The following is a 26,485-nucleotide window of genomic DNA, read 5'->3' as shown; positions in this document are numbered from 1 at the left end:
ATCTCGGGGAGGTGGGGCGGGGGGGTTGTGGGGCTGAAGGAGATTACAGAGTTAGGGAGGGGCGAGGCCATGGAGGGATTTGAAAACAAGAATGAGAATTTTGAAATCGAGGCACTGCTTAACCGGGAGCCAATGTAGCTCAGTGAGCACAGAGGGTGATGGGCGAATGGGACTTGGTGTAAGTTAGGACACGGGCAGCCGAGTTTTGGATGACCTCAAGTTTACGTAGGGTGGAATGTGAGAGGCCAGCCAGGAGTGCGTTGGAATAGTCAAGTCCAGAGGTAACAAAGGCATGGATGAGGGTTTCAGCAGCGGATGAGCTGAGGCAAGGGCGGAGACGGGCGATGTTACAGAGGTGTTACCACATTGAAAATAAACGGGTTAACAACTGCAACATAACAGCAGACAAACAAGTTAAGGCTTCCAAGTTTCCCCAAGTGCCTACACGGTGTGAAAGCAAAATTTGGATCAGCGAAACTTCAACCACCTGGAGACAGTTCTGAGAACTCCATTTTGACTAGTGAAGGATATGGGTCTTTCCTAACATTAACGTTAATCAAATATAAAACTAAACCGCTACGTATGCATTCTTTAGAGAAAAAAACTTTCATTATTATGAATTCTAAATAGAAAGGTAACTAGAATTTTTGAATTTGTTACCCTGAAAAGTATGATATTTTTGTTGATAAAGTTTTGGTGGTCTTAGGCAATTAGGCAATAATGCTTGAGCAGTCGCATGTCTAGTCGACACTGACTACTCTTCGAAAGTACTTCATTGGCTGTGAAGCACTTTGGGACGTCCTGAGGCCGTGAAAGGCGCTGGAGAAATGCAAGTTCTTGTTTCCTTTCTTAGATGTCTGGCTAAAACTGAGAATTAGAGGTGGACTTTAACCCGGAGTGGGATTCCCGCCAGTTGGTTTCAGCGCCCGGTAGAGGCGGAAGAAAGCAGGAAAGCCACGGTGATGTTAACCGCCAAGCTGTGCTTAATTGCTGCTGGGCTATTTCCCGCCCGGAATGGGCCTGAGGAAGGTGAGGAGCCCATGTCAGCAAGGGAAGATCGGACGGCCAAGGTGGAGGGGAGGGGGTTTTGGGGAGGGTCTCCCAGGAGAGTAGGGAGGGGGCGCGGGCAGAGGAGGCCACAGCTTTCATTATGGGGTCTGGAGGAACGCTGCGGTTTCCCCACTCAGGCCCCAGTTAAAATTGCAGTGGCCTATCGCCGCAATAGTACCCCGATTTGTATTGATTTAAGTGGTTTTAGGCGGGCGCCTCATCCCCCTGCGGGTTAATATCTCAAGCAGTCGGGATCTGAGCTGGTAAAGTAACCTGGTCATTATTAACTGCCCAGCCACCAGCCTCTGCTGAGCAGGTAGGGTTAAAATCGATATTCAGTGTTAACCCTCTCTCCTCCACTATATTGAGTTCATTCTTGCCATTAGATCATGAATTTGTGGATGTTTTTGTTTATTTTTTTAATCATTTATTTTCAGTTGCTGCTTGTGATTCCATTGACATCAGAGCAGCTGCAATAGAGGAATGAACATGCTTGCAAACATTCACATTGTGAGTATTTCAGTGTTTTCTGCAATGATTCTTGCAAGTTGTCTTGTAGGAAATACCGCGGCCAATTTGTGCACAGCAAGGTCCCACAAACAGCAATGTGATAAATGACTAGATAACCCCTTTCTTTTAAACGTTATTATCCTGCAATTATAGCTTGACGTGATCACGTGAATCCCTTGGTATTTTCTATCAGAGATGTGATGCACTTTCTCATGTTGTTCCCAAGATATAAATATCAGACAAGGACCCATGATGAAATATGCAATCAAAACATTAAAGATACAAATAGAAAAGCATTGAAACTCAAGAAAAATTGGGGGGGGGGGTGGAAATGAATTGAAACTAAACTGTGCTCCAAATGCGTTTATATAACATTTGTCTGAAGTGTATTGCCACAAATCCTTAGAATTCATATATGGGTTTTAATGAGAAAAACTGCAAATACTGAAAATATAAACTAAAAACAAATTGTTGAAAACCTCTTTAGTTTTGTCAGTATCTGAAATGAGAACAGACTTATTAGTGCTTTGGATAGACATCAATGTTCCCTCTAATTTTTTTTCCCGTGCGCGGTCCCTTTAAATTTGCCGCGCATCCACGGTATCTTTTCCAGCAGCAACAGCTGGTGAGCGGCCTGCGCGGGACCGCCCCGCTTAGGGGGCAATGTTGGTAGATACCCTTAGCTGGAATCGTGTTGCCACAGAGTGGCGGCGGGGAGGGGGGGTCATTTTAATCAAACCCGCTGTGCGGGAATCCCACGGATTGGGTCTAACGGCGGTTTTACACCCCGCGCTATATTACTCTCCACCGATTTCACATTGGAAAACCCAGTCCCGGGCTGCTCTCCATTGGCTTCAGTTGGGAGTAAAATAGGTCGGGGTGTGAAACCAGAGTTGCACTCGATCCCGTCAGTTTCCCGACGGGCGGATTAGGTTAAAATTTACCCCAGAGTCCCTACGGGATATGGTAGCCTGTCATTTGTCTTCAGATCCCAACAGAGCTGCTGAGTTACAATAAATTAATAGTTCTGCATTTTGACAGTGGTTCAGTCGCCCATTACGACCAAGTGCAGGAAGGTAGAATTAACTCTGCAGGTACAGGTAGTAGTCAGTGTTTACAGAGCAGGGCACTGAGTCACACTAACAGGACCATGGACTTCCGCTGCTTTCCTGAAGTTTTTTTACTTTAGGCTCTGATTAGGTAGAAATTACATATAATGCATTGCACAGAAACAGGCCATTCGGCCCAACTGGTGCATGCCGGAGTTTATGCTCCACACGAGCCTCCTCTCACCTCACTCTGTTTCACACTATCAAGATATCCTTCTATTCCTCTCTCCGTCATGTGCTTATCTAGCTTCCCCTTAAATGCATCTCTGCTATTCACCTCAACCACTTCATGTGATAGCGAGTTTCACATTCTCACCACTCTCTGGGTAAAGCAGTTTCTCCTGAATTCCAAAATTCTTAGAGGGCTTGACAGGCTAGATGCTGAGAGGCTGTTTCCCCTGGCTGGAGAGTCTAGAACTTGGGGGCATAGTTTCAGGATAAGGGGTCGGCTGTTTAAGGCTGAGATGAGGAGAAATTTCTTCACTGAGGGATGTGACTCTTTGGAATTCTCTACCCCAAAGGGCTGTGGATGCTCAGTCATTGAGTACTGTATATACAAGACTGAGATCGATAGATTTTTGGACTTAAGGGGTATCGGCATAGGGCAGGAAAGTGGAGTTGAGGTCAAAGATCAGCCATGATCTTATTGAATGGTAGAGCAGGCTCGAGGGGCCGTATGGCTAATTCTTATGTTCTTATTGGTGACTATCTTATATTTATGGCCCCCTAGTTTTGGCAGAGCTATGCATTGGAGCAGCAATGTGTAGTGCCATGAAGTGGAGAGACACAAGTCCCAGGCTTCACTCCACTACAACTCCAGTCTCAGCCATACTTCAGGAGCCAGGTGTGCGAGCCAGAAGAGGCAGAACCTGCAACTGTGTCTGCCTCAGACCTCTCTTGTGTTCCCAATCAGGCAGCACAGGGGGAAAAAATTCCCTTGCTGGAAGATTGTATACCCTCGCCAAAAAAACAACAACTTTTATTTCTATAGCGCCATTAATGTAGTAAAATGTCCCACAGCGCTTCATAGGAGCGTTCTAAAACAAAATCTGACACCGAGCCACATAAGGAGATATATGGGCAGGTGATCAATAGCTTGCTCAATGAGGTAAGTTTTAAAGAGCATCCTAAAGGAGAGAGAGAGGGGAGGAGAGGTTTAGGGAGGGAATTCCAGAGCTTAGGACCCAGGCAGCTGAAGGCACGGCCGCCAATGGTGGAGCGATTAAAATCGGGGATGCTCAAGAGGTCAGAATTGGAGGAGCGCAGAGATCTCGGGATGTGGGGAGGGGGGTGTTGTAGGGTTGCAGGAGGTGACAGAGAAAGGGAGGGGCGAGGCCATGGAGGGATTTGAACATGAGGATGAGAATTTTTAAATTGGGGCATTGCTTAACCGGGAGCCAATGTAGGTCAGCGAGCGCAGGGATGTTGAATGAACGAGACTTGGTACAAGTTAGGACACGGGCAGCAGAGTTTTGGTTGATCTGAAGTTTAGGGAGACGGAAGGCCGGTTGGAATAGTCAAGTCTAGCGGTAACAAAGGCATGGATAATAATTTTAAAAAGCTTTTTACTAATGATGGTTCAATCGAGTTTATTTAAGAAATACGTTTAGCATATTAATTATTCAAGTATAAAAATATAAAATTAGCAGCAAAATTTAGTAATGTATTTGGCCCCACAGAATATAGCACCAGTTAGAAAGTAAAATATCCAAATCACATTTCACAAAGTTAGTGGGTCTTTTTTCGTTTAATGGTAAAGAATTGCCGTTATTTTAAGCCAAACATAAATGTGTCAAATTCAATTGACTGAAACTAGAAGAATGCGATTCCGAGTTACAATAAATTAATAGTTCTGCATTTTGACAGTGGTTCAGTTGTCCATTATGATCAGGTGCAGGAAGGTAGAATTATTTCTGCAGACACGGATAGTAGTCGGAGTTTACACGGCAGGGCACCGAGTCACGCTAACAGCACCATGGACCTCCACTGCTTTCCTGAACGATACTGGCTTCACATTGATCTTTACGTTGGCCATGCAGCCAATGAATGGAGTGCGAGCTGGGAACTGAGGTACCTGCACTGCATCTGCAATTTGAAAAAGATCAATAGATTTTAGAATAAAACGCTTTGATATTACAGGTAATAACTATAACTCGCGAAACACCTCATTCGAAAGCATCTGCCAAAAGTTTGAGCCAACAGCTATCTTATTACTAAAATATATTAGAACATAAGAAATAGGAGCAGGAGATTCGGCCCCTCGAGCCTGCTCCGCCATTCAATAAAATCATGGCTGATCTGGTCTTGGCCTCAACTCCACTTTCCCGCCCGCTCCCCATTGAATTTTAAATTCCCCAGCTGCCGTGGTGGGATTTGAACTCTTCCATCAGCTCATTAGTCCAGGCCTCTGGATTACTAGTCCAGTAACATAACCACTATGTTACTGTACCCCATACATAGAAACATAGAAGATAGGAGCAGGAGTAGGCCATTCGGCCCCTCGAGCCTGCTCCGCCATTCATTGAGATCATGGCTGATCATCCAAACTCAGTACCCTGTCCCTGCCTTCTCCCCATATCCCTTGATCCCTTTAGCCTCAAGAAATATATCCAACTCCTTCTTGAATATATTTAATGAATTGGCTTCTACTGCCTTCTGTGGTAGAGAATTCCACAGGTTCACCACTCTCTGGGTGAAGAAATTCCTCCTCATTTCTGTCCTAAATGTCCTACCCCTTATCCTTAGACTATGACCCCTGGTTCTGGACTCCCCGACCATCGGGAACATCCTTCCAGCATCTAGTCTGTCCAGTCCTGTCAGAATTTTATAAGTTTCAATGAGATCCCCTCTCATTCTTCTAAACTCCAGTGAGTATAAGCCCAATCGACCCAATCTCTCCTCATACATCATTCCTGCCATTCCAGGTATCAACCTGGTGAATCTTCGCTGCACTCCCTCCATGGCAAGAACATCCTTCCTCAGATAAGGCGACCAAAACTGCACACAATACTCAAGATGTGGTCTCACCAAGGCCCTATACAACTGCAGCAAGACATCCTTGTTCCTGTACTCAAACCCTCTCGCTACGAAGGCCAACATACCATTTGCCTTCTTAACCATCTGCTGCACCTGCATGCTTACCTTCAGCAACTGGTGCACAAGGACACTCAGGTCTCGTTGCACTTCCCCTTCTCCCAATCTATTACATACATGATTGCATGATTAGGGTGACATTTCATTTGTGTTATTAAGGCCGTGTTTTCTCTTTTTTCCATTTTACGCCCTGAGGATTAAAGCACTACTCGAGCAGGTGAGTTCTCCCCGGTGTCCTGCCCAATATTTATCCCTCAATCAGCATCACTAAAAACAGATTATCTGGTCACTATCTCATTGCTGCTTGTGGGATCCTGCTGTGCATGAATTGAATGCCGCTTTTCCTACATTACAACAGTTCTTTTATTAATTCATGGGATGGGGGCATCGCTGGCAAGGCAAGCATTTATTGCCCATCCCTAATTGCCCTTGAGAAGGCGATGGTGAGCTGCCTTCTTGAACCGCTGCAGTCCGTGTGGTGAAGGTGCTCCCACACTGCTGTTAGGGAGGGAGTTCCAGGATTTTGACCCAGCGATGATGAAGGAACAGCCGATATACTTCCAGGTCAGGATGGTGTGTGACTTGGAGGGGAACTTGGAGGTGCTGGTGTTCCCATGTGCAGTGACTACACTTCAAAAGTACTTCATTGGCTGTAAAGCTTTTTGAAACGTCCTGAGGTCGTGAAAGGCGCTACGTAAATGCAAGTTTATCTTTGATATCAGTGAGATTCCATACTAGTTTTCTGCCCCCCTTTTTGTGGACAGAAACGAAAACTGTCATCTGGATCACCAAGGGTACACGCACCTCAAACCACACCCTGTTCTCCAGCCTCAGAAGGGTCACTCCAAGGTGAGTTGCTAGTTCAGGCACTAATCTCCATGATTCAACCCGGTTTCTTCATCTGCACCTCCATGAGTTTAGTGACATAGGCCCTAAGCTCTGGAATTCCCTCCCTAAACCTCTTTGCCGCTCTACCGCTCTCTCCTCCTTTAAGACGCTCCTTAAAACCTCCCTCTTCGTCACCTGTCCTAATATCTCCTTATGTGGTTCGGTGTCAAATTTATTTTGATAATCACTCCTGTAAAGTGCCTTGGGACGATTTACAAGGTTAAAAGTGCTATATAAATGCAAGTTGTTGTTGTCATTGGAACATTTGCCATTATTTGAGAGGAATAGTTACATCATTGACTGAATGAGAGAAACAGTTGAAACTTGAAATCACAAGGGGAAACCTCAAAGCGTTCATTTTTACTTTAATGACAAGCATCTTACCTGGGATGCCACCAACATAGAGAGGGTCCGCGGTGTCGGTGGAGAGTGAAGCAGAAGGTCCTACAACATGGTCACGCTCTGCATCCACGTCAAGCTGCACCACATTATTTCTTTTGATCACTGCATTAGAATAAAAGACATAAACAGTGACTTACACTTCAAAAATATACTTCATTGGCTGTGAAGGCTACGTCAATTAAAACTGAGATTGACATTTTTTTTGTTGGGTAAGGGTAACGGAACCAAGGCGGGTAGATGGAGTCAAGTCACAGATTGGCCGTGATCTAATTGAATGGCAGAACAGGTCCGAGGGGCTGAATGGCCTCCTCCTGTTCCTAAAACATCTTTAGGTCGTGAAAGGAGCTGTATAAATGCAAGTCTTTCTTTTATACATTTGGTAATGCTATGAATGTTTGAATATATGCTCCTATTTACCAGAGTTGCAAATAACAACTTAATATTTCACTTGTCCAGTACTTGTCCGGTGTCCTGGGCCAATATTTATCTCTCAACCAACATCACTAAGACGTGATGATCTGGTCATTATCACATTGCTGTTTGTGGGAGCTTGCTGTGCGCAAACTGGCTGCCGCGTTTCCCTACATTACAACAGTGGCTACACTTCAAAAAGTGCTTCACTGGCTGTAAAGCGCTTTGGGACGTCCTGAGGTTGTGAAAGGCGCCGCAGAAATGCAAGTTCTCTTTTTCTTGAGTTTGGTACAGGAGCAGCCGATAATTTTTTTTATAATAAACAAACAAAAAGCCAAGAGCAATCCAGGAACTTTCTTTTTCTGGGATATGATGTAAGCCATGTGATTTTTAAACACTAGACTTTTGTGTGTTGAAAGGCGCAGAAATCTTACTCCCATTGGAACAGCTAATGGATATTTAGTTAATTATCACCAGAAATTGGTCCGGGCATCAATCCAACATTTCCATAAATCTGTTATATACATTTATTTGCAATTTAAACAGCAGGAGTGTTTGCTGGAACTAAAAGAAAAGCTGCCTCATAGATTCAGAGAGCGCAGAAGGAGGCCATTCAGCTCATCCTGTCTGTGCCAGCTCTTTGAAGGAGCTCTCCAATTAGTCCCACTCCTCTTTCCCCACAGCCCTGCAAATCTTTCCTCCTTCAAGTCTTTATCCAATTCCCTTTTGAAAGTTACTATTGAATCTGCTTCCACTGCCCTATCAGGCAGAGCATTCCAGATCACAACAACTCGCTGAGTAAAAAAATGTCTCCTCATCTCCCCTCTGGTTCTTTTGCCAATTACCTTCAATCTGTGTCCTCTAGTTACTGACCCTCCTGCCACTGGAAACAGTTTCTCCTTATTTACTCTATCAACACCCTTCATATCCTATGCTCTAACGAACGCAATGGGCTGGATTTTACCAGCCCCGAGGAGGCGGGTATGGAGGTGGGACTGCCGGGAAAGTTGCAGAATTTGGGGGCGGGTGGCAAACCCACCTCCAACCCGTCTTCGTGCCCTCTTGCCAGGAGGCGGGAAGCCGTCCCGCCCCGGGTCCCCTCTCCTTGGAGGCGGGAAGGGATTAAAGCCTATTAACTGACTGTTAACAGGCAGAAAATAGGATTATCCCCATTTTTCGTCCTGAAGTGCGGGCTTCCCAACCTGGGGGAACCCCGCCGGGGTGTAGGAGACAAGTAGGAGGTCTGCGGAGGTCTGAAAGTGCGATGTAAAGGTGAGTGATGGAGTGGTAAGTATGTGAGGTGGAGTGGTAAGTATGTGAGGTGAGTGTAAAGTGTTAGAAAATGTTAACTTACCTTTGTTTCTACCTACACCCTTCAGCCGCTGTGGAGCCGTAGTCCCCGACATCTCCATTGTAGAGATCAGAGACTGGCTGTTGCATCCTCTGATACAACAGCCAGCTAATTTCTGCAAAGTAGAAAGGTTTGATGAGTCCTGAACACAAGGACTCATCAAACTACACAGAGTGTCAGTGTTTGCCAGCTTCACAGAGCTGTCAAATGATGACTTTTCTTCTTTCAAAAATTCTTGACAGATGACACGTCATACGTTGACGTGCTCTGTCACTGACTTCCCTCTGATTGGCCTGCTGAGCCCGCTGGGCGGGCTTAACAGGGTCAATCAGGAGAAAATCCCGCTGTTTGGCCAGAAGCTGATGGACGCGGGACCGAAAACCGGCAAGCAGCAGTCCCGCCCCCAATGCATCTCCATTTATAAAATCCAGCCCAATATCTCCGCTTCCCAAAGTGCTGTAAGTTTTGCTATTTAAGTATGAATAATATCAAATCAAAGTATATATCCCAAGCCCCCATTTTCCAGTCTCCCCCTCTTCTCCCCCCACTCAAGCCCCCCGCTGATTTCAGAGTCCCCCCCATTTCAGAGTCTCCCCCCTCCGATTTCAGAGCCCCCACACCTCCCAGTTGCGCTCCACGCGACGGTGGCCGGGTGATGTCACCGAGCCGTAGGTTTCTCTAATAGTAGCCGGTGACGTCACGGAGCGGGGGGGGTGGTGGGGTGGTTGGGTGAAAGCGTGACGCACAGCGGCGGGAATTTTAAATGGCTGATCTCTCGAACTGCTGGTGGCAACGCTCGGGAGAGAGGAATTCCCAATTCCGGGGAACTCCCGGTCATTCCGGGAGGATTAGGAACCCTACCCCGCCCGCCCCCCACTCCAGCTTCAGGCCACAGGTCTCATTTCACTTCTTCCCAACCTTGGACTCTTCTATCTCCCGACAAACAATGTTTATTTGATCAACATTGAGCTCTGCCTGAACTGATCCTCAAAAATGTGCTGTCGCCAAACCTGTCAGATCTCTACCAGGCGTACGGCACGATAGTGGATCTATTTTCATTCTTGTTAAAAAAAATATTAATAAACAAAAAAGCTTTCTAATGAATGTTGTGGTGGATCTGGCATTTGATTCTGCATTTAAAAGATTCCGTGGTTGTTTATTTCTGCAGTAAAGACAGGCTTAGAGCTACACTGAAGGATTCTCACCTGCTATTCTGTGCCACTGTCCATCGCACAGTGATTGAGGTGTGACTGATGTGTTGAAATCACCAGCTCCATTGTTTACATGGACAGTAACCTGTGAACAAAAATGAGAACATGTTTCATTATTTAAAAAAAAAGCCAGCCTTTGTTATTCCTCATTGAAAGCAATGCGACGGAAATGGTCAGCGCTCTCCACATTGATAATTTCCAGGGGAGCAAATCCGGAGGCAGTTTCTTTAAAATTTGTATTACAACAAATCTTGGTTTTATATTATTTGTGGACTGATTAATTTTATCTATCTGGTCCATGGCAAAGAAAGTATAACTTTACATCAAAATAAATCATTTCAGAATGTGGGCGTCCCTATGATATAACTGAGTGACCACTTCAGAGGCCAGTCGGGAGTCAAGCATGTTGGTGTGGGTCTGGAGTCACATATAGGCCCAGACCGGGTAAGGACGGCAGATTTCCTTCCCTAAAGGACATTAGTGAACCAGATGGGTTTTAATGACAATCCAACAGCCTCATGGTCACTTTTATGGATCCCAATTTGAAGGTGCTTCATAGTGCGCTGGGAAAACAGGGGCTGAGCACACTTCGAGCATCAGATAATGCAGGGAAATCACGCTTGAACTCATGCTTGATGCGCGTCAGTGCTGCTAGGCGCTGAACATTGCATTATCCGAGTCACATCTAATCAAAGATTAAATTAACAGAGGCAATGATTACTGATTACTGTGCTCTTCAAAACAAAACCGAACAATTTGGAGGAACGAGGGGCAAAATTGAGTTCTATCATCGAAGTAAAAATTAAGAAGTCACGCTTCAGTTGCTATCCTATCAATCAACTAACCCATACACAGTTTACAACTGCGTTACTCTTCCCCCGCAATCACAGGCAATCAGTAAAGCATTTAAGTGCCAAGTTTTATACGTACTGTATCTATAAAACAAGTCTCAAAGGGAAACATATCAATTAATGTTTGTTCCAAGTCTTTAAAAAATGTTTAGTAAATTGTACAGAGGTGGGGTTGCGATGTAATTGATGTTTGTATGTCAAGAATAACAAGTTTATGTCTCCAAAATGAGGAGAGAAGAAATGTAATTATATGTACAAACAAAATAAAAACAAAGTAAGCAGCCAGGTTTGGCACTAAGATCTCACACACTGAAGTGTTTTATATATTCAAGATTATCTGGATAAGATTTAGAAGGCAAAATGACAGTATTTTTGGAATAATAAATATATTGCTTATTGTAGATTGCTTTTTCTAGGGATAAGGAGGTGTCACCTTTTGTTTCAGAGAATTAACATTTTCGGCAATATATATATATTTAAAGACAATAGCTCACCGACTGACACTCCCAGTGCAGTACTGAGGGAGTGCTGCACTGTCGGAAGGGCAGTACTGAGGGAGCACTGCACTGTCGGAGGGGCAGTACTGAGGGAGCGCCGCACTGTCGGAGGGGCAGTACTGAGGGAGCGCCGCACTGTCGGAGGGGCAGTACTGAGGGAGCGCCGCACTGTCGGAGGGGCAGCACTGAGGGTGTGCTGCACTGTCGGAGGGGCAGTACGGAGGGAGCGCTGCACTGTTGGAGGGGCAGCACTGAGGGTGTGCTGCACTGTCGGAGTGGCAGTACTGAGGGTGTGCTGCACTGTCGGAGATGCTGTCTTTCAGATGAGATGTTAAACGAGGCCCTGTCTTCCCTCTCAGATGAATGTAAAAGATTCCACTGCCGCTGTTGGAAGAAGAGCAGGGGGAGTTCTCCCCGGTGTCCAGGCTAATATTTATCCCTCAGCCAACATCACTAAAACAGATTATCTGGCCATTAACACATTGTTGTTTGTTGGACCTTGCTGTGCGCAAATTGGCTAAATATTGGCCATGACACCAGGGAGAGCTCCTTGGCTCTTCTTCCAATAGTGGCTGTGGGGTCTTTTACGTCCAACAGTGAGGAAAGATGGGGCCTCAGTTTAACGCCTCATCCGAAAGACAGCACCTCTGACTGGACAGCGCTCCCTCAGCACTGCACTGGGAATGTCAGCCTAGATTTTTGTTCAAGTCTCTGGAGTGGGACTTGAACCCACGACCTTCTGACTCAGAGGCAAGAGTGCACCGCACTGAGCCACGGCTGACACTGAGGCAGCGACTATAACATCACCTATAAAGCACGGCTCTAAAAATGATTATTATGAAAGTGTGAGTAGTTACAATCAGGTGATAGATTTGATCATCTCTCACAAGTGTTCCTTCATTCTGCAAGGATGGGCAGGCTCCGCTCTATGCCGGCTATTCCTGCCCATGTACCCAAGATCAAACAGAGTGTGCGAATATTTTCAATGCAAAAAGCATTGTTAGTTGCTCCACTGAGCATGGTTTTCGAGCTGCAGATGTAATGCTTCCGGCCCAACTGCTGATGCTAAAGCTGATGATAAATAATTTATGCAGGTATTGAAAATATGTTTAAAGGAAGCTGATCTTGGAGCAATAAATCAGGCAGCTGCCAGATCACCAGAGGTCCTCCAGGATCATAATCTTTCAGTCTACGGGGCAGCGGCGACAAAAGTGGTTTTAATTCAAGAAATTTGCAATCGGCGTTGACTTTAATGGGGGCAGGGGGGAGGGGAAGAGCTTGGATAATTAACTTCTGGCTGCATATAGTGACACCATTATTCCCAGCCAGAATGGAGATGATCGGATAAATCCCACTGTCAATCATGCCTGGAGACCGCACTGCTTGCTCGGTCCTCCTGCAGAGAGACCAAAGGAATACATGTGCGAAAGGCATGAATATCGAGTTCAGATCACAAGGAGTGACGAGCACTGCTGTACCCGAGACGGTATCTGTGGCAAGACCCTAAAGCTGCAACTACCACTTAATGCAAAAGACAGAAGATAAACATATCGAAGGTTTCATGGCGTGTAGCTGATTATGTAACTGGCCATTCCTACCTTTCCCTTGTACATAAAGAGACTGAGGTAGTTTCCCCGTGGGCTGTTGATATGGAAGAGGACGCCAGTCTGGCTTCGAGGGCGCACTTCAAACAGGAGCTCAAAATCCTTGCCCACTACGAAGGAGTTATCTGTAAACAAGCATTCAGGTATCAGTAATGAACTGCAGGAGGGATATTCAGTTATGGAATTTAGGCAGCAAAGTGCTGTGCTGCAGGATGATGGGAAGCCTGTTTGCAACTTGTGATTCCACAGCAAGTAACTATGCAGTTTCAGCTAAGGAGGAGAAGGAAGAAAGGGAGGGAGGGAAAGGAAGGGAGGGAAAGGAAAGAAGGAAGGGAAGGGAGGGAAAGAAAGGAAGGGAGGGAGGGAAAGAAAGGGAGGGAGGGAGGGAGGGAAAGGAGGGAGGGAAAGGAAGGGAGGGAAAGATGGAGGGGGAGGGAGGGAAAGGAAGGAAGGGGGAGGAAAGGAAGGGAGGGGAAGGAAGGGAGGGGAGGGGAAGGAAAGGAAGGGAGGGGAAGGAAAGGAAGGGAGGGGGAAGGAAAGGAAGGGAGGGGAAGGGAAAGAAAGGGAGGGAGGAAGGAAGGAAGGAATAGAGAGAGAAAGAAAAAAGAAAGACATGCCTTTCACAACCTCAGGACGTCCCAAAGAGTTTTACAGTCAATGAAGTACTTTTTGAAGTGTAGTCACTGTTGTAATGTAGGAAACGGAGCACAAAATTTTTACACATCAAGGTCCCACAAACAGCAATGTGATAATGACCAGTTAATCAGTTTTAGTGATGTTGGTTGAGGGATAAATATTGGCAGGACACCGGAGATAACGCCCTTGCTGTTCTTCAAAATAATGCCATGGGACCTTTTACGTCCACCTGAGAGAGCAGACGGGGCCTCAGTTTAACGTCTCATCCGAAAAGACAGCACCGCCGACAGTGCAGCACTCCCTCGGTACTGCCCCTCTGACAGTGCAGCACTCCCTCAGTACTGCCCCTCCGACAGTGCAGCGCTCCCTCAGTACTGCCCCTCCGACAGTGCGGCGCTCCCTCAGTACTGCCCCTCCGACAGTGCAGCGCTCCCTCAGTACTGCCCCTCCGACAGTGCAGCGCTCCCTCAGTACTGCCCCTCCGACAGTGCAGCGCTCCCTCAGTACTGCCCCTCCGACAGTGCAGCGCTCCCTCAGTACTGCCCCTCCGACAGTGCAGCGCTCCCTCAGTACTGCCCCTACGACAGTGCGGCGCTCCCTCAGTACTGCCCCTCCGACAGTGCAGCGCTCCCTCAGTACTGCACTGGGAGCATCAGCCTATAAAATCAAGGGGCAAATCAACGAGTGTTGCTCTCATGCACTTCCCAGTACTGTAGTTAGTTACGAAGCAGCATTAGGAGAGAAATGGCAGAGAGATTCATTTACATGCAGGGGAAGCAGTAACTAGAGGGAAGGAGAGATGCGGTATTTGGGGAATAACTAGATGAGAAACATAAAGAGCATCTGCAGGACTCTGATTACTATTTGGTCACCAGCCCATGTACATCAATCCACTAATCCACCTGATAGAGGTAGAACTAAAATTTGAATTAGCCCTGGGTCTCAAGGTTACATCAAAATGTAAAAACCCATAGTGCTCCCGGACAAAATTAACTTTGAGAACTGAATTATTGCAAATGAGTAAATTTATAAAAATGCCAATTTTTGACAGAAAATACATTGACAGTAATATAATATTGTTGGTAATCAAAAATATGTTTGACTTCTGAAAATTTGGCTAGGGAGCAAAAATATTATATGACAGGGCGGTCAGTGGAAGCAGATTCAATAGTAACTTTCAAAAAGGGACTTGGATAAATACGTGAAAAGGAAAATTTGCAGGGCTATGGGGAAAGAGCAGGGGGGAGTGGGACTAATTGGAGAGCTCTTTCAAAGAGCCGGCACAGGCACGATGGGCCGAATGGCCTCCTTCTGTGCTGTGTGATTCTACAACAACCAAATCATTTCAGTTGAGACCTGAGCTGAAGAGTTAATTTTCCTGATATGTGAATACAAAAAACATTTTCAGCCGTTTCGAAGAGTTTTTTTTTCAGAAGGCACTAATAAATTAAAGATTTAACGAACCTAAAACAACGTATCCTCCTTCGGCTGAGAAATAAGCTCCTTGCTCAGAGTTGCCGTCAAAGCATGGTGTGACTCCAAATGTACGCGAAGGGGAACGCAGTTGGTTACCATCCAGTTTAAAGTTTCTTATACATCCATGGAAACTGTGTCTTGGTAGCTGCTTGGCAAATAAAAGATTATTAATGGAATAAAATTACAATCACAAGAGAGATTTTTGGGTTATTTGTCAACTAAACCTAAATTATGACCCTAATTAACTGATGAGGCCCTCAATCTTTACAGCAATTTATTGTTGTTTTCCTTATGGACCAGAAGCTATGGTCAACATAAGTCAGGCTTCATTCAACGGGACCACTATGCCTTATATTATATAATTAAGAACAGAATGTCTTGACAAAGGGTTATCAATCTGAAACTTTAACTTTTTCCACAGATCATAGAATCATACAGCACAGGAGGCCATTCGGCCCATCGTGCCTGTGCCGGCTCTTTGAAAGAGCTCTCCAATTAGTCCCACTCCCCCCCGCTCTTTCCCCATAGCCCTGCAAGTCTTTCTTTTCCAAGTATTTATTCATCCCCAATTGAAAGTTACTATTGAATCTGCTTCCACCGCCCTTTCAGGCAGCGCATTCCAGATCACAACAACTCGCTGCATAAAAAAAACTTTGCTTCATCTCCCCCTTAATTCTTTTGCCAAACACCTTAAATCTGTGTCCTCTAGTTACCGACCCTCCTGCCAGTGGAAACATTTTCTCCTTATTTACTCTATCAAAACCCTTTCATGATTTTGAACGCCTCTATTAAATCTCCCTTAATCGTCTCTGCTCTAAGAAGAAGAATCCCAGCTTCTCCAGTCTCTCCACAATTCTAATGCTGCTTGACCTGCTGAGTGTCTCCAGCATTTTCTGTTCTTGTGACTGAATATTCATCTTGTCCTAGAAATAGCCATTCCCGCCTCTGAGGGAGAAAGGTTGAGTTCGGGCACCACTTCAGACAGCCCCGGCGAGTGGAGACTAGACGCTGGCTCTCAATACTAGATTGACATCCAGCGGGGACATTTGTGCCTGATGGACTCGGGTGGCCTTCCGCCCACCGTAACGGGTAGTTGGGACTCTTTAGATTTGGTTTAAATCCACCTCCGAAAATAAAAACCACGAGGAAGATAATGGGAAGCTCAGCTAGTCTTCCCTAGTACGTGGCTCATGAATCTCAGGTGAGACTTGAGTTAGGACCTGCCCTACAACCACTTGCATTTATATAGTGCCTTTAATGTAGTAAAAATGTCCCAAGGCACTTCACAGAAAGGGAAAAAAAAGAAAGGCTTGCATTTATACAGCCCCTTTCACGACCTCAGGATGCCCAAAGCGCTTTACAGCCAATGAAGTAATTTTTGAAGTGGAGTCACTGTTGTAATGTGGGAAATGCGGCAGCCAATTTGTGCACTGCAAGGTCCCACCAACAGCAATGATTGAGGGATAAATATTGGCCAGGACACCGGGGAGAACTCCCCTGCTCTTCTTCGAAAATAACGCCATGGGATCTTTTATGTCAACCTGAGAGAGCAGACGGGGCCTCGGTTTATCGTCTCATCCGAAAGACGACACCTCCGACAGTGCAGCGCTCCCTCGGCACTGCACTGGGAGTGTCAGCCTAGATTTTTGTGGTCAAGTCTCTGGAGTGGGACTGGAGTCCACAACCTTCTGACCACAGGAGCATAATCAGACAAAATTTGACACTGAACCACATAAGGAGACAGTAGGACAAGTGAGGTCGGTTTTAAGGAGCGTCTTAAAGGAGGAGAGAGAGCCAGAGAGGTTTAGAAAGGGAACTCCAGAGCTTGGGGCCCAGGCAGCTGAAGACACGGCTACCAATGGTGGGGTGAAGGAAATCAAGGCTGCACAAGAGGCCAGAATTGGAGGAGCGCAGAGATCTCGGAGGGCTGTAGGAGGTTACAGAGATAGGGATGGGCAAAGCCCTGAGGGATCTGAACACAAGGGTGAGAATTGTAAATTTCACATTACCTTCTGATTGCGCTGCCCTTTGCCTGATGGTAATCCACCCAGGTAGAATGGTGATTCAACTCTCAAGAGCGGACTACTGGCAATACTGTCCTGTCGTGTCCGAAGTCCGTCAATAACAAGTTTTCCCTTGTTATTTTCTCTACTAAACACCACCTTTTAAAAAAAAATTTGACAAATTATGCAGATATCAGTAGAGGAATTTATAGCATAATTTCAAGTAATACTTATTCAATGATTTCTGTGTTGTAAATTCTATTGCCGTATGAATTTCTTAACCCAAGTCGAATTTTACATAACTCATTTTTCATATTCAGGATTGTGAAATATTAACAAAAGCTTGGATGGATTTGGAGTTTTTTTTAATGCACAGGGTAATTAGGGTATGGGATGCTTTACCACAAATACCTATTGAAACGAAGTCAATCATGACATTAAAGCGCGAATTAAACACGCAAGAGAAAAATATTAAAGAGTGGGAGCAAAGAGCAGGGAAATGGAATGAGAGTAGATGACTCCAGTTGGGGTGGATTGGTGGATGGGCCGAATGGCCGCCTTCAGTTCTGTGCTTTTGACAATTCTCATTTCTATGAAACCTTCCAATTTATTTAGTGCAGAATCCAATGTACAAGTCACATCCTAAGCATTAGTATAAGTTATTAATCTTTTGTGGTCCAGCATAAACATTGCAATTTCCCTTTTGTATTGCTGTGTGTCAAAATATCATAAACAACCACCTGCATTTATATAGCACCTTTGATGTAGTAAAACATTCGAAGATGCTTCACAGGAGTGTCATCAAACACAAACTTTGACACCGAGCCACATAAGGAGATATTAGGACAGGTGACCAAAAGCTTGGTGCAAGAGGTAGGTTTTAAGGAGCGTCTTAAAGGAGGAGAGAGAGAGGTAAGAGGGGTTTAGCGAGGGAATTCCAGAGTACAGAGCCAAAGCAGCTAAAAGCACGGCCGCCAATGATGGAGAGAAGGAAATTGTGGATGCGCAAGAGGCTAGAATTGGAGGAACGCAGAGATCTCCGAAGATTGTAGGGCCGGAGGAGGTTGCAGAGACAGGGTGGAGAGGCAATGGATTCTGACAAGAGATAAACTAAAGGTACAGGTTGCTAAAAGTACCTTTTTCATATACAATCATATAGCTGCAGCTACTAGCTGTTGTTTGCTTTACTTACTGTATGCCACTGCCCATCATTGTGCTTAGCTTTGCTCTTAATTCTTAGTTGTTTCCCATCAACAACAAAGGAAAAGAAGAAACGGCCTTTTAAAACGTAAAGCGTCATGTAGGATTTTTCTGACTTATCTGCTACATAAAAGATGGTTCCTTCTGCTGCAACAGTTCGCACATCGATGGAGAACTTTGACCTGAAATGTGTAAATGTCACATTTAAAATATACTCAAGTGCTTTTTGTGGTGTTGCTCACTGTGTGCACTGTTTTCTAACACGAGCACCAAACCACACAATACACAATGTACTTGGGCTGATAAGTGGCAAGTAACATTCACACCAGACAAGTGCCAGGCAATGACCAGCTCCAACAAGAGAGAGTCTAGCCACCTCGCTTAACATTCACCGTATTACCATCGCCGAATTCCCCACCATCAACATCCTGGGGGTCACCATTGACCAAAACTTAACTGGACCAGCCACATAAATACTGCGGCTACAAGAACAGGTCAGAGGCTGGGTATTCTGCGGCGAGTGACCCACCTCCTGACTCCCCAAAGCCTTTCCACCATCTACAAGGCACACAAGTAAGGAGTGTGATGGAATACTCTCCACTTGCCTGGATGAGTGTGTACCATTTACAAGATGCACTGCAGCAACTCACCAAGGCTTCTTCGACAGCACTTCCCAAACCCGCGACCTCTTCCACCTAGAAGGACAAGGGCAGCAGGTGCATGGGAACACCACCACCTCCAAGTTCCCCTCCAAGTCACACACCATCCTGACTTGGAAATATATCGGCCGTTCCTTCATCATTGCTGGGTCAAAATCCTGGAACTCCCTTCCCAACAGCACTGTGGAAGCACCTTCACCGCACGGACTGCAGCGGTTCAAGGCGGCGGCTCACCACCACCTTCTCAGGGGCAATTAGGGGCTGGGCAATAAATGCTGGCCTTGCCAGTGAAGCCCACATCCCGTGAATGAATTTAAAAAAACGTCCTTTTAAATACTTTTGGCACTTCGCAGTATGACATCAGAAGTGTGTGATAGCTGAAATGTGACAGATGTTCTGAAAACATTCATATCAGTAGACATATAATTAAAAAATAACAACAACCACCACACACTTTTACCTTTCTTTAAACGATTCAGGCAAAAGATCATATTCCAATCGGCTATCTGGCGAATCTCCAAATTGGTAGGCGCCATTGACTGCTTTTGGTTGCCATGGCAACTGACACCCTTCTAATTCTTGCGCCGCATTTTCTTTCATTGAATGATCAGGAACAACTTTATGATTCTTTCCGTTCTGTGACAGAGGAAACGTTCCATCAACATACATTTACTGACAGAGACACTTTGTTGATCAATGTTACTCCAGATATTGCGATACCAAGGAAGTTTTGCATACCTTATTAACTGTCTCTTGACCGTTCGACTTTCTGCTTTCTTTCAACATGAGCATTTCTGGGGCTCTCTGCTGGGGACAGGTGTCCAGGTATACTCCAGACTGCTCCGTTGAAAATGCCAAATTTTCAACTGCGGGAGATTGATGATCCCTAAAGAGAGAGCGGTGATTAGCCATGTCCTTTGCAGCCCCCAAAACATCTGCTTAGAGCAGCAAAGTTATCAATGTATTCTACAACATCATCATTACTAATTTATTTTCAGTCTCTTTATAAATTCTTCAGGTAAACCAGTGAGATAGGATAAAATGTACAACAGCTGAGCTGTATATACCTTCTAATGCAAGTATACAGTGTTCATCCCCACAGGATAATTTCTGTCACTGAATATAATACCCACATCCAAGATTTTCGTATCTGAGCACAAGCATAATGACTAAAGTACCATATGGTCCTATTCTGTGGTAAGAATCACAGTGTTAATCTTATGCTCAGTGGGTAGCACTCTCGACTTTGAGTCAGGATGTCGTGGGTTCACACCCCGCTCCAAGTACTTGAGCACAAAATCTAGGCTGACATTCCCAGTGCAGTGCTGAGGGAGCGCTGCACTGTCTGAGGTACTGTCTTTCAGATGAGATGGTAAATCGAGTCTGCTCTCTCAGGTGGACGCAAAAGATCCCATGGCTCTACTTCAAGGACGAGCAGGGGAGTTCTCACCAGTGTCCTGTCCAATATTTATCCCTCAATCAATATCACTAAAAAACAGATTATCTCGTTGCAGTTTGTGGGATCCTGTTGTGCACAAATTGGCTGCCATGTTTGCTCCATTACAACAGTGATTACACTTCAAAAGTACTTAATTGGCTGTAAAGGACTTTGGGACGTCCTGAGATTGTGAAAGGCGCTATAGAAATGCAAGTCTTTTTAGGTTTATATAAAGTATTTCTATATGGCCTTTAGTGAATTGTATACTTAATACATATAGCTCAAATGTTGAGATACTTTATTTGGATGCAATGTTTATGCCGTCCTTGCCTGGTCTGGCCTACACGTGACTCCAACTCCACATGATGTGGTTCACTCTTAATAACCATCACAATAAATGTGAGCTTGCCAGGATCACCCACCTTCCAAGAACAAATTAAAAGAAAGGTCTCCTGGCGTTACTCTTCCCAGTTTACTTTTCCAACTAGTGGCACGAGTCAGCCAAAAGCACAACCAGCGAGTCTGGTTGGCAGTTCACTAAAACTTACAAAACACTGGAGACTCGGATGCATTTTTGTATTTAATTTTTTTAAATGTTTAAGCTCCACCTAACCAGATGAGAGCTTGTGATAATGCAAAGCCCTGCAAGGGACACCAAATACAAACCAGAGTTAAGACGAGCATTCAAGCTCAGATGTTTTGCTTGGGAAGTGACGATAATTTTGTAGAAAATAATGATTATTATTGATTATTACTCTACCCAAATGTTCTAGTGTTGCTGCTCTCAACAGCAACCAGGATTTGAACAGTATGATCACAAACTCATTGTACTAGTCAATACTCAATTACATACAACTTACAGCACAGAAACAGGCCATTCGACCCAACTAGTCTATGCTGGTGTTTATTCTCCACACGAGCCTCCTCCCACCCCTCTTCATCTCACACTATTAGCATAACCTTCTATTCCTGTCTACCTCGTGTTTATCCAGCTTCTACCTAAATTCACCTCAACCACTCCCTGTGACAGCGAGTTCCACATTCTCACTACTCACTGTGTAAAGCGGTTTCTTAACGTTAGTTGAAACAGGTAACATTTGTCCTTGTATACAACAACAACTTGTACTTATATAGCGCCTTTAACGTAGTAAAATGTCCCAAGGCGCTGCACAGGAGTATTTAAGACAAAAAACTTGACACCAATCCACATAAGGTTAAATTAGGGCAGGTGACCAAAAGCTTTGTCAAAGCGGTCGGTTTTAAGGAGTGTCTTAACGGAGGAAAGAGAGGTCGCGAGGCAGAGAGGTTTAGGGAGGGAATTCCAGAGCTTAGGGCCTAGGCAACAGAAGGCACGGCCGCCAAAGGTTGAGCGATTATAATCAGCGATGCTCAAGAGGGCAGAATTAGAGGAGCGCAGATATCTCGAGGGCGGGGGGGGGGGGGGTGGAGGTTGTGTGGCTGGAGGAGATTACAGAGATAGGAAGGGGGCGAGGCCATGGAGGGATTTGAAAACAAGGATGAGAATTTTGAAATCGAGGCGTTGCTTAGCCGGGAGCCAATGTAGGCCAGCGAGCACAGGGTTGATGGGTGAATGGGTGCAGTCCCACTAGTTAAATGAAAGAGAAATTTACCTTTTTAGGAAAACATTGCTGATGCAGCCATCAAAATTCTTTGTCTCTTTGTCCCCACCCAGGTATACTGAGACCTTCGGGGCCAGCTGGCCAGATCCTAATTCTGTTTCACGCCTGTCTGAATCATCTACATTCAGATAGACCCTGGAATTAAAAAAAAAGACAAAGTAGTAAATACAGTGCAGCAGATTCTCAAGAAATAAAGAACACAACAGAAATGATCAACATTTGTTTATGTAAGAACATTACACAGAATTTACAGCACAGAAACAGGCCATTCGGCCCAACTGGTCTATGCTGGTGTTTATGCTCCACACGAGCCTCCTCCCATCCCTCTTCATCTCATCCTATCAGCATGTCCGTCTATTCCTTTCTCCCTCATGTGCTTATCTAGCTTAAATGCATCTATGCTATTCGCCTCACCCACTCCATGTGGTAGCGAGTTCCACATTACTCAGCTTACAGCTAATCACGAAAATAGTCATAAATCCATTACAATTAGGAGTGTACCTACAAATCATGAATTTCTAAAAATTTCATTTTGTTTTACGTATCATATGAAGTGCTACTTCGTTAATGTGAAAATAATATAGCATAACTATATCAAGGCTCAGCACCTGACTCCCCAAAGCCTTTCCACCACCTACAAGGCACAAGTAAGGAGTGTGATGGAATACTCTCCACTTGCCTGGATGAGTGCAGCTCCAACAACACTCAAGAAGCTCGACACCATCTAGGACAAAGCAGCCCGCTTGATTGGCACCCCATCCACCACCTTAAACATTCACTCCCTCCACCACCGGCGCACCGTGGCTGCAGTGTGCACCATCTACAAGATGCACTGCAGCAACTCGCCAAGGCTTCTTTGGCAGCACCTCCCAAACCCGCAACCTCTACCACCTAGAAGGTCAAGGGCAATAGATGCATGGGAGCACCATCACCTCCAAGTTCCCCTCCAGGTCACATACCATCCTGACTTGGAAATATATCAGCTATTCTTTCAATGTCGCTGAGTCAAAATCCTGAAACTCCCTCCCGCACAGCACTGTGGGAGCGCCTTCACCACATGGACTGCAGCGGTTCAAGAAGGCGGCCCACCACCATCTTCTCAGGGCAAATAGGGTTGGGCAAGGAATGCAGGCCTTGCCAGCGACGCCCGCATCCCAAGAATGAATAAAGAAAAACTAGCTCAAATTATCAAATCATGGGTTTGAGCTCCAGAATTGGGAGCCACTCGTCCCTACCAGTCACTGACATGAATCTTGTCATTCATGATGAAATGACTTATGAAATGATACTGGGCGGCCTGCTGGTGACGCTGTCCAGGAAGAGTATAAATACTCGGGCATGGGCCCAGCTTGCTCAGGACATTCTTTAACAGGAACTAGTGAAGGACACAACTAGATCTCCATGTTGAAAAACAGTTGATTAAAGCCTTGTTTAATACTTATACCAAGTGCCTAGTAGTTTTCTTACGTCAGTCACGTTTACGATGGCGCTGGAAATCCACGGGTTACGATCCTGGAAGATCGCACCCACTGGTTCCCTCCAGTGCTGACTCCACCTGCGTTTGCTGCGTCATTGGAAGGGCACCCATTATTCATGGTGCAGGTGGTGCATCCCCAATGTCCAGCTACCCCACGCAGCTTGAAAATTCAACTCCTGTCAGCCATGCAGGGGATTGATCAGCTTCCCCTACCTCTAACCCTAACCCTCCCCCACCCCACCCATCAGACGTCACCAATTATCCTTTGTGGCCACCTTTGTAAGGGGATTGATCATCGAATCATAGCATCTTACAGCACAGAAGGAGGCCATTCAGCCCATTGTGCCTGTACCAGCTCTTTGATAAAGCTATCCGATTAGTTCCACTCCCCCGCTCTTTCCCCATAGCCCTGCAAAATGTTCTCCTTCAAGTACTTATCTAATCCTCTTTTGAAAGTTACTACTGAATCTTCTTCCACCGCCCTTTTAGGCAGTGCATTCCAGATCATAACAACTCGCTGCATTTATATAATAAAAAATCTCCTCCTCTCCCCTCTGGTTCTTTTGCCAATTACCTTAAATCTATGTCCTCTGGTTACCGACCCTCCTGCCAGTGGAAACAGTTTTTCCTTGTTTACTCTATTACAACCCTTCATCATTTGAAACAGCTCTATCAAATCTCTCCTTAACCTTCTCTGCTCTAAGGAGAACAATTCCAGTTTCTCCAATCTCTCCACATAACTGAAGTCCCAACCATTCCAGTAAATCTCCTCTGCACCCTCTCCAACGCCGTGACATCCTTGCTAAAGTGTGGTGCCCAGAATTGGACACAATTGGGGCCTAACCAGTGATTTATAATCCTCAGCTGTTATGTTATATATTTTGTTCAATCATATTTATAATATTGAATAACAATCATATTGGAAGGAATAAAATGATTTGAAAACAGCCTTATGGGGAATATTTTTCCCTACAGCAATCGCATCGCTTGTGTGCTGTGTGGCCGCCTCTTGGCCGGCCTCCCACATTCTACCCTTCGGAAACATGAGCTCATCCAAACTCTGCTGCCCATGACCTAGCTCGCACCAAGACCCGTTCACCCATCACCCCTGTGCTCACTGACCTACATTGACTCCCGCTTAAGCAACGCCTCAAATTTAAAATTCTCATCCTTGTTTCCAATCCCTCCATGGCCTCGCCCCCTCCCTATCTCTGTAACCTCCTCCAGCTCCGCAACCCTCCGAGATCTCTGCCCTCCTCCAATTCTGGCCTCTTGAGCATCCCCGTTTTTAATCGCTCCACCATTGGCGGCCGGGCCTTCAGCTGCCGAGGCCCTAAGCTCTGGAATTCCCTCCCTCAACCTCTCCACCTCGCTAACCCTCATTCCTCCTTTAACACGCTCCTTAAAACCTACCTCTATGACCAAGCCTTTGATCATCTGCCCTAATATCTCCTTATGTGGCTCAGTGTCAAATTTTGTTTGATCACACTCTTCTGAAGGAGACAAATCTTTGAATTGATAACATGTAAAGGAAACAATTGTAAGAAACTTACGTATTTCCTCTCCTCTGGACTGACACATAGTGGTTTGCACCATCATTGAAAGAGCTCCCAGATGTTAGGACTTTGCCCAGAATATTAACCTTTACTTTGCCATTTTCCAGCGAAACTTCAAAGTTATCCTACAAAAGGAAATCAAGACTTTTATTTTCAGAATTAGAGTTGAGCAGTTTTGCTCAGTAACCCATAGTGCACACAACTTTTAAAATTTACAGCAAAGCGTTTCATAAAATGTCTTATGTAGAGACAGGCTTCGATTTTAATCTCTCCCTCCCCGATGGCCAGGAAAATGTCAGACGAGGAGTTACAATCTTGAAATTAAAAATCCCGCCTCCAACCCACTGCGTTCCCGCCCACCATCATCTTGACGGTGGTGTATCAGGCCCTGGATGAGGCTCCCGATAAAAGCAGGCAGAGGCTTACTTAAGATGGAGAGGTCGCACCACGATGACATCATTGGGCTGTGATGTAATTTTGATGAGTTAAAACATCTGTACATAATCTACTACATGTGCTTTGAGTGGTGTTATGTTCTCCTGTTCACTAATGAGGTGTCAGCTGTGGCTCAGTGGGCCGCACTCACGCCTTAAAAGGTGGTGGGTTCAAGTCCCACTCCCGAGACTGGAACACAAAATCTAGGCTGACACTCCAGTGCAGTACTGAGGGAGCGCTGCACTGTCGGGGGGGCAGTACTGAGGGAGCGCTGCACTGTCGGAGGGGTGGTACTGAGGGAGTGCCGCACTGTCGGAGGGGCAGTACTGAGGGAGCGCTGCACTGTCGGAGGGGCGGTACTGAGGGAGTGCCGCACTGTCGGAGGGGCAGTACTGAGGGAGCGCTGCACTGTCGGAGGGGCAGTACTGAGGACTCCGCTGCACTGTCGGAGGGGCAGTACTGAGGGAGGGCTGCACTGTCGGAGGGGCAGTACTGAGGGAGCGCCGCACTGTCGGAGGGACAGTACTGAGGGAGCGCTGCACTGTCGGGGGGGCAGTACTGAGGGAGCGCTGCACTGTCGGAGGGGCAGTACTGAGGGAGTGCCGCACTGTCGGAGGGGCAGTACTGAGGGAGCGCTGCACTGTCGGAGGGGCGGTACTGAGGGAGTGCCGCACTGTCGGAGGGGCAGTACTGAGGGAGCGCCGTACTGTCGGAGGGGCAGTACTGAGGACTCCGCTGCACTGTCGGAGGGGCAGTACTGAGGGAGCGCTGCACTGTTGGAGGGGCGGTACTGAGGGAGCGCCGCACTGTCGGAGGGGCAGTACTGAGGGAGCGCCGCACTGTCGGAGGGACAGTACTGAGGGAGCGCCGCACTGTCGGAGGGGCAGTACTGAGGGAGAGCCGCACTGTCGGAGGGGCAGTACTGAGGGAGCGCCGCACTGTCGGAGGGGCAGTACTGAGGGAGCGCTGCACTGTCGGAGGGGCAGTA

General features: G+C 46.0%; 1 protein-coding gene across 1 annotated transcript in view; it reads right to left on the bottom strand.

Moving 5' to 3' along the window:
• Positions 1-4,241: 4,241 nt before the first annotated feature.
• The window catches only part of lama3 (laminin, alpha 3), a 340,063-nt gene continuing 317,819 nt past the window's right edge, over positions 4,242-26,485 (bottom strand). The window contains exons 69-79 of the mRNA XM_085993930.1: positions 25,060-25,187; positions 22,021-22,164; positions 19,690-19,837; positions 19,412-19,587; positions 18,285-18,474; positions 17,099-17,251; positions 15,078-15,234; positions 12,972-13,102; positions 10,020-10,110; positions 7,035-7,154; positions 4,242-4,754 (exon numbers count right to left, since the gene is read on the bottom strand). Coding sequence (XP_085850056.1) covers positions 4,609-4,754; positions 7,035-7,154; positions 10,020-10,110; positions 12,972-13,102; positions 15,078-15,234; positions 17,099-17,251; positions 18,285-18,474; positions 19,412-19,587; positions 19,690-19,837; positions 22,021-22,164; positions 25,060-25,187 — 1,584 coding nt within the window. The 3' untranslated portion in view covers positions 4,242-4,608. The remainder of the gene's footprint in view (positions 4,755-7,034; positions 7,155-10,019; positions 10,111-12,971; positions 13,103-15,077; positions 15,235-17,098; positions 17,252-18,284; positions 18,475-19,411; positions 19,588-19,689; positions 19,838-22,020; positions 22,165-25,059; positions 25,188-26,485) is intronic.

This window comes from Somniosus microcephalus, chromosome 7 (assembly GCF_052327205.1).
Source record: "Somniosus microcephalus isolate GS21.2 chromosome 7, FLI_Smic_1.0, whole genome shotgun sequence".
Lineage (NCBI taxonomy): Eukaryota > Metazoa > Chordata > Chondrichthyes > Squaliformes > Somniosidae > Somniosus > Somniosus microcephalus.
Note: the sequence above shows the minus strand (reverse complement) of the source record. Positions and strands in the feature narration are given on the sequence as shown.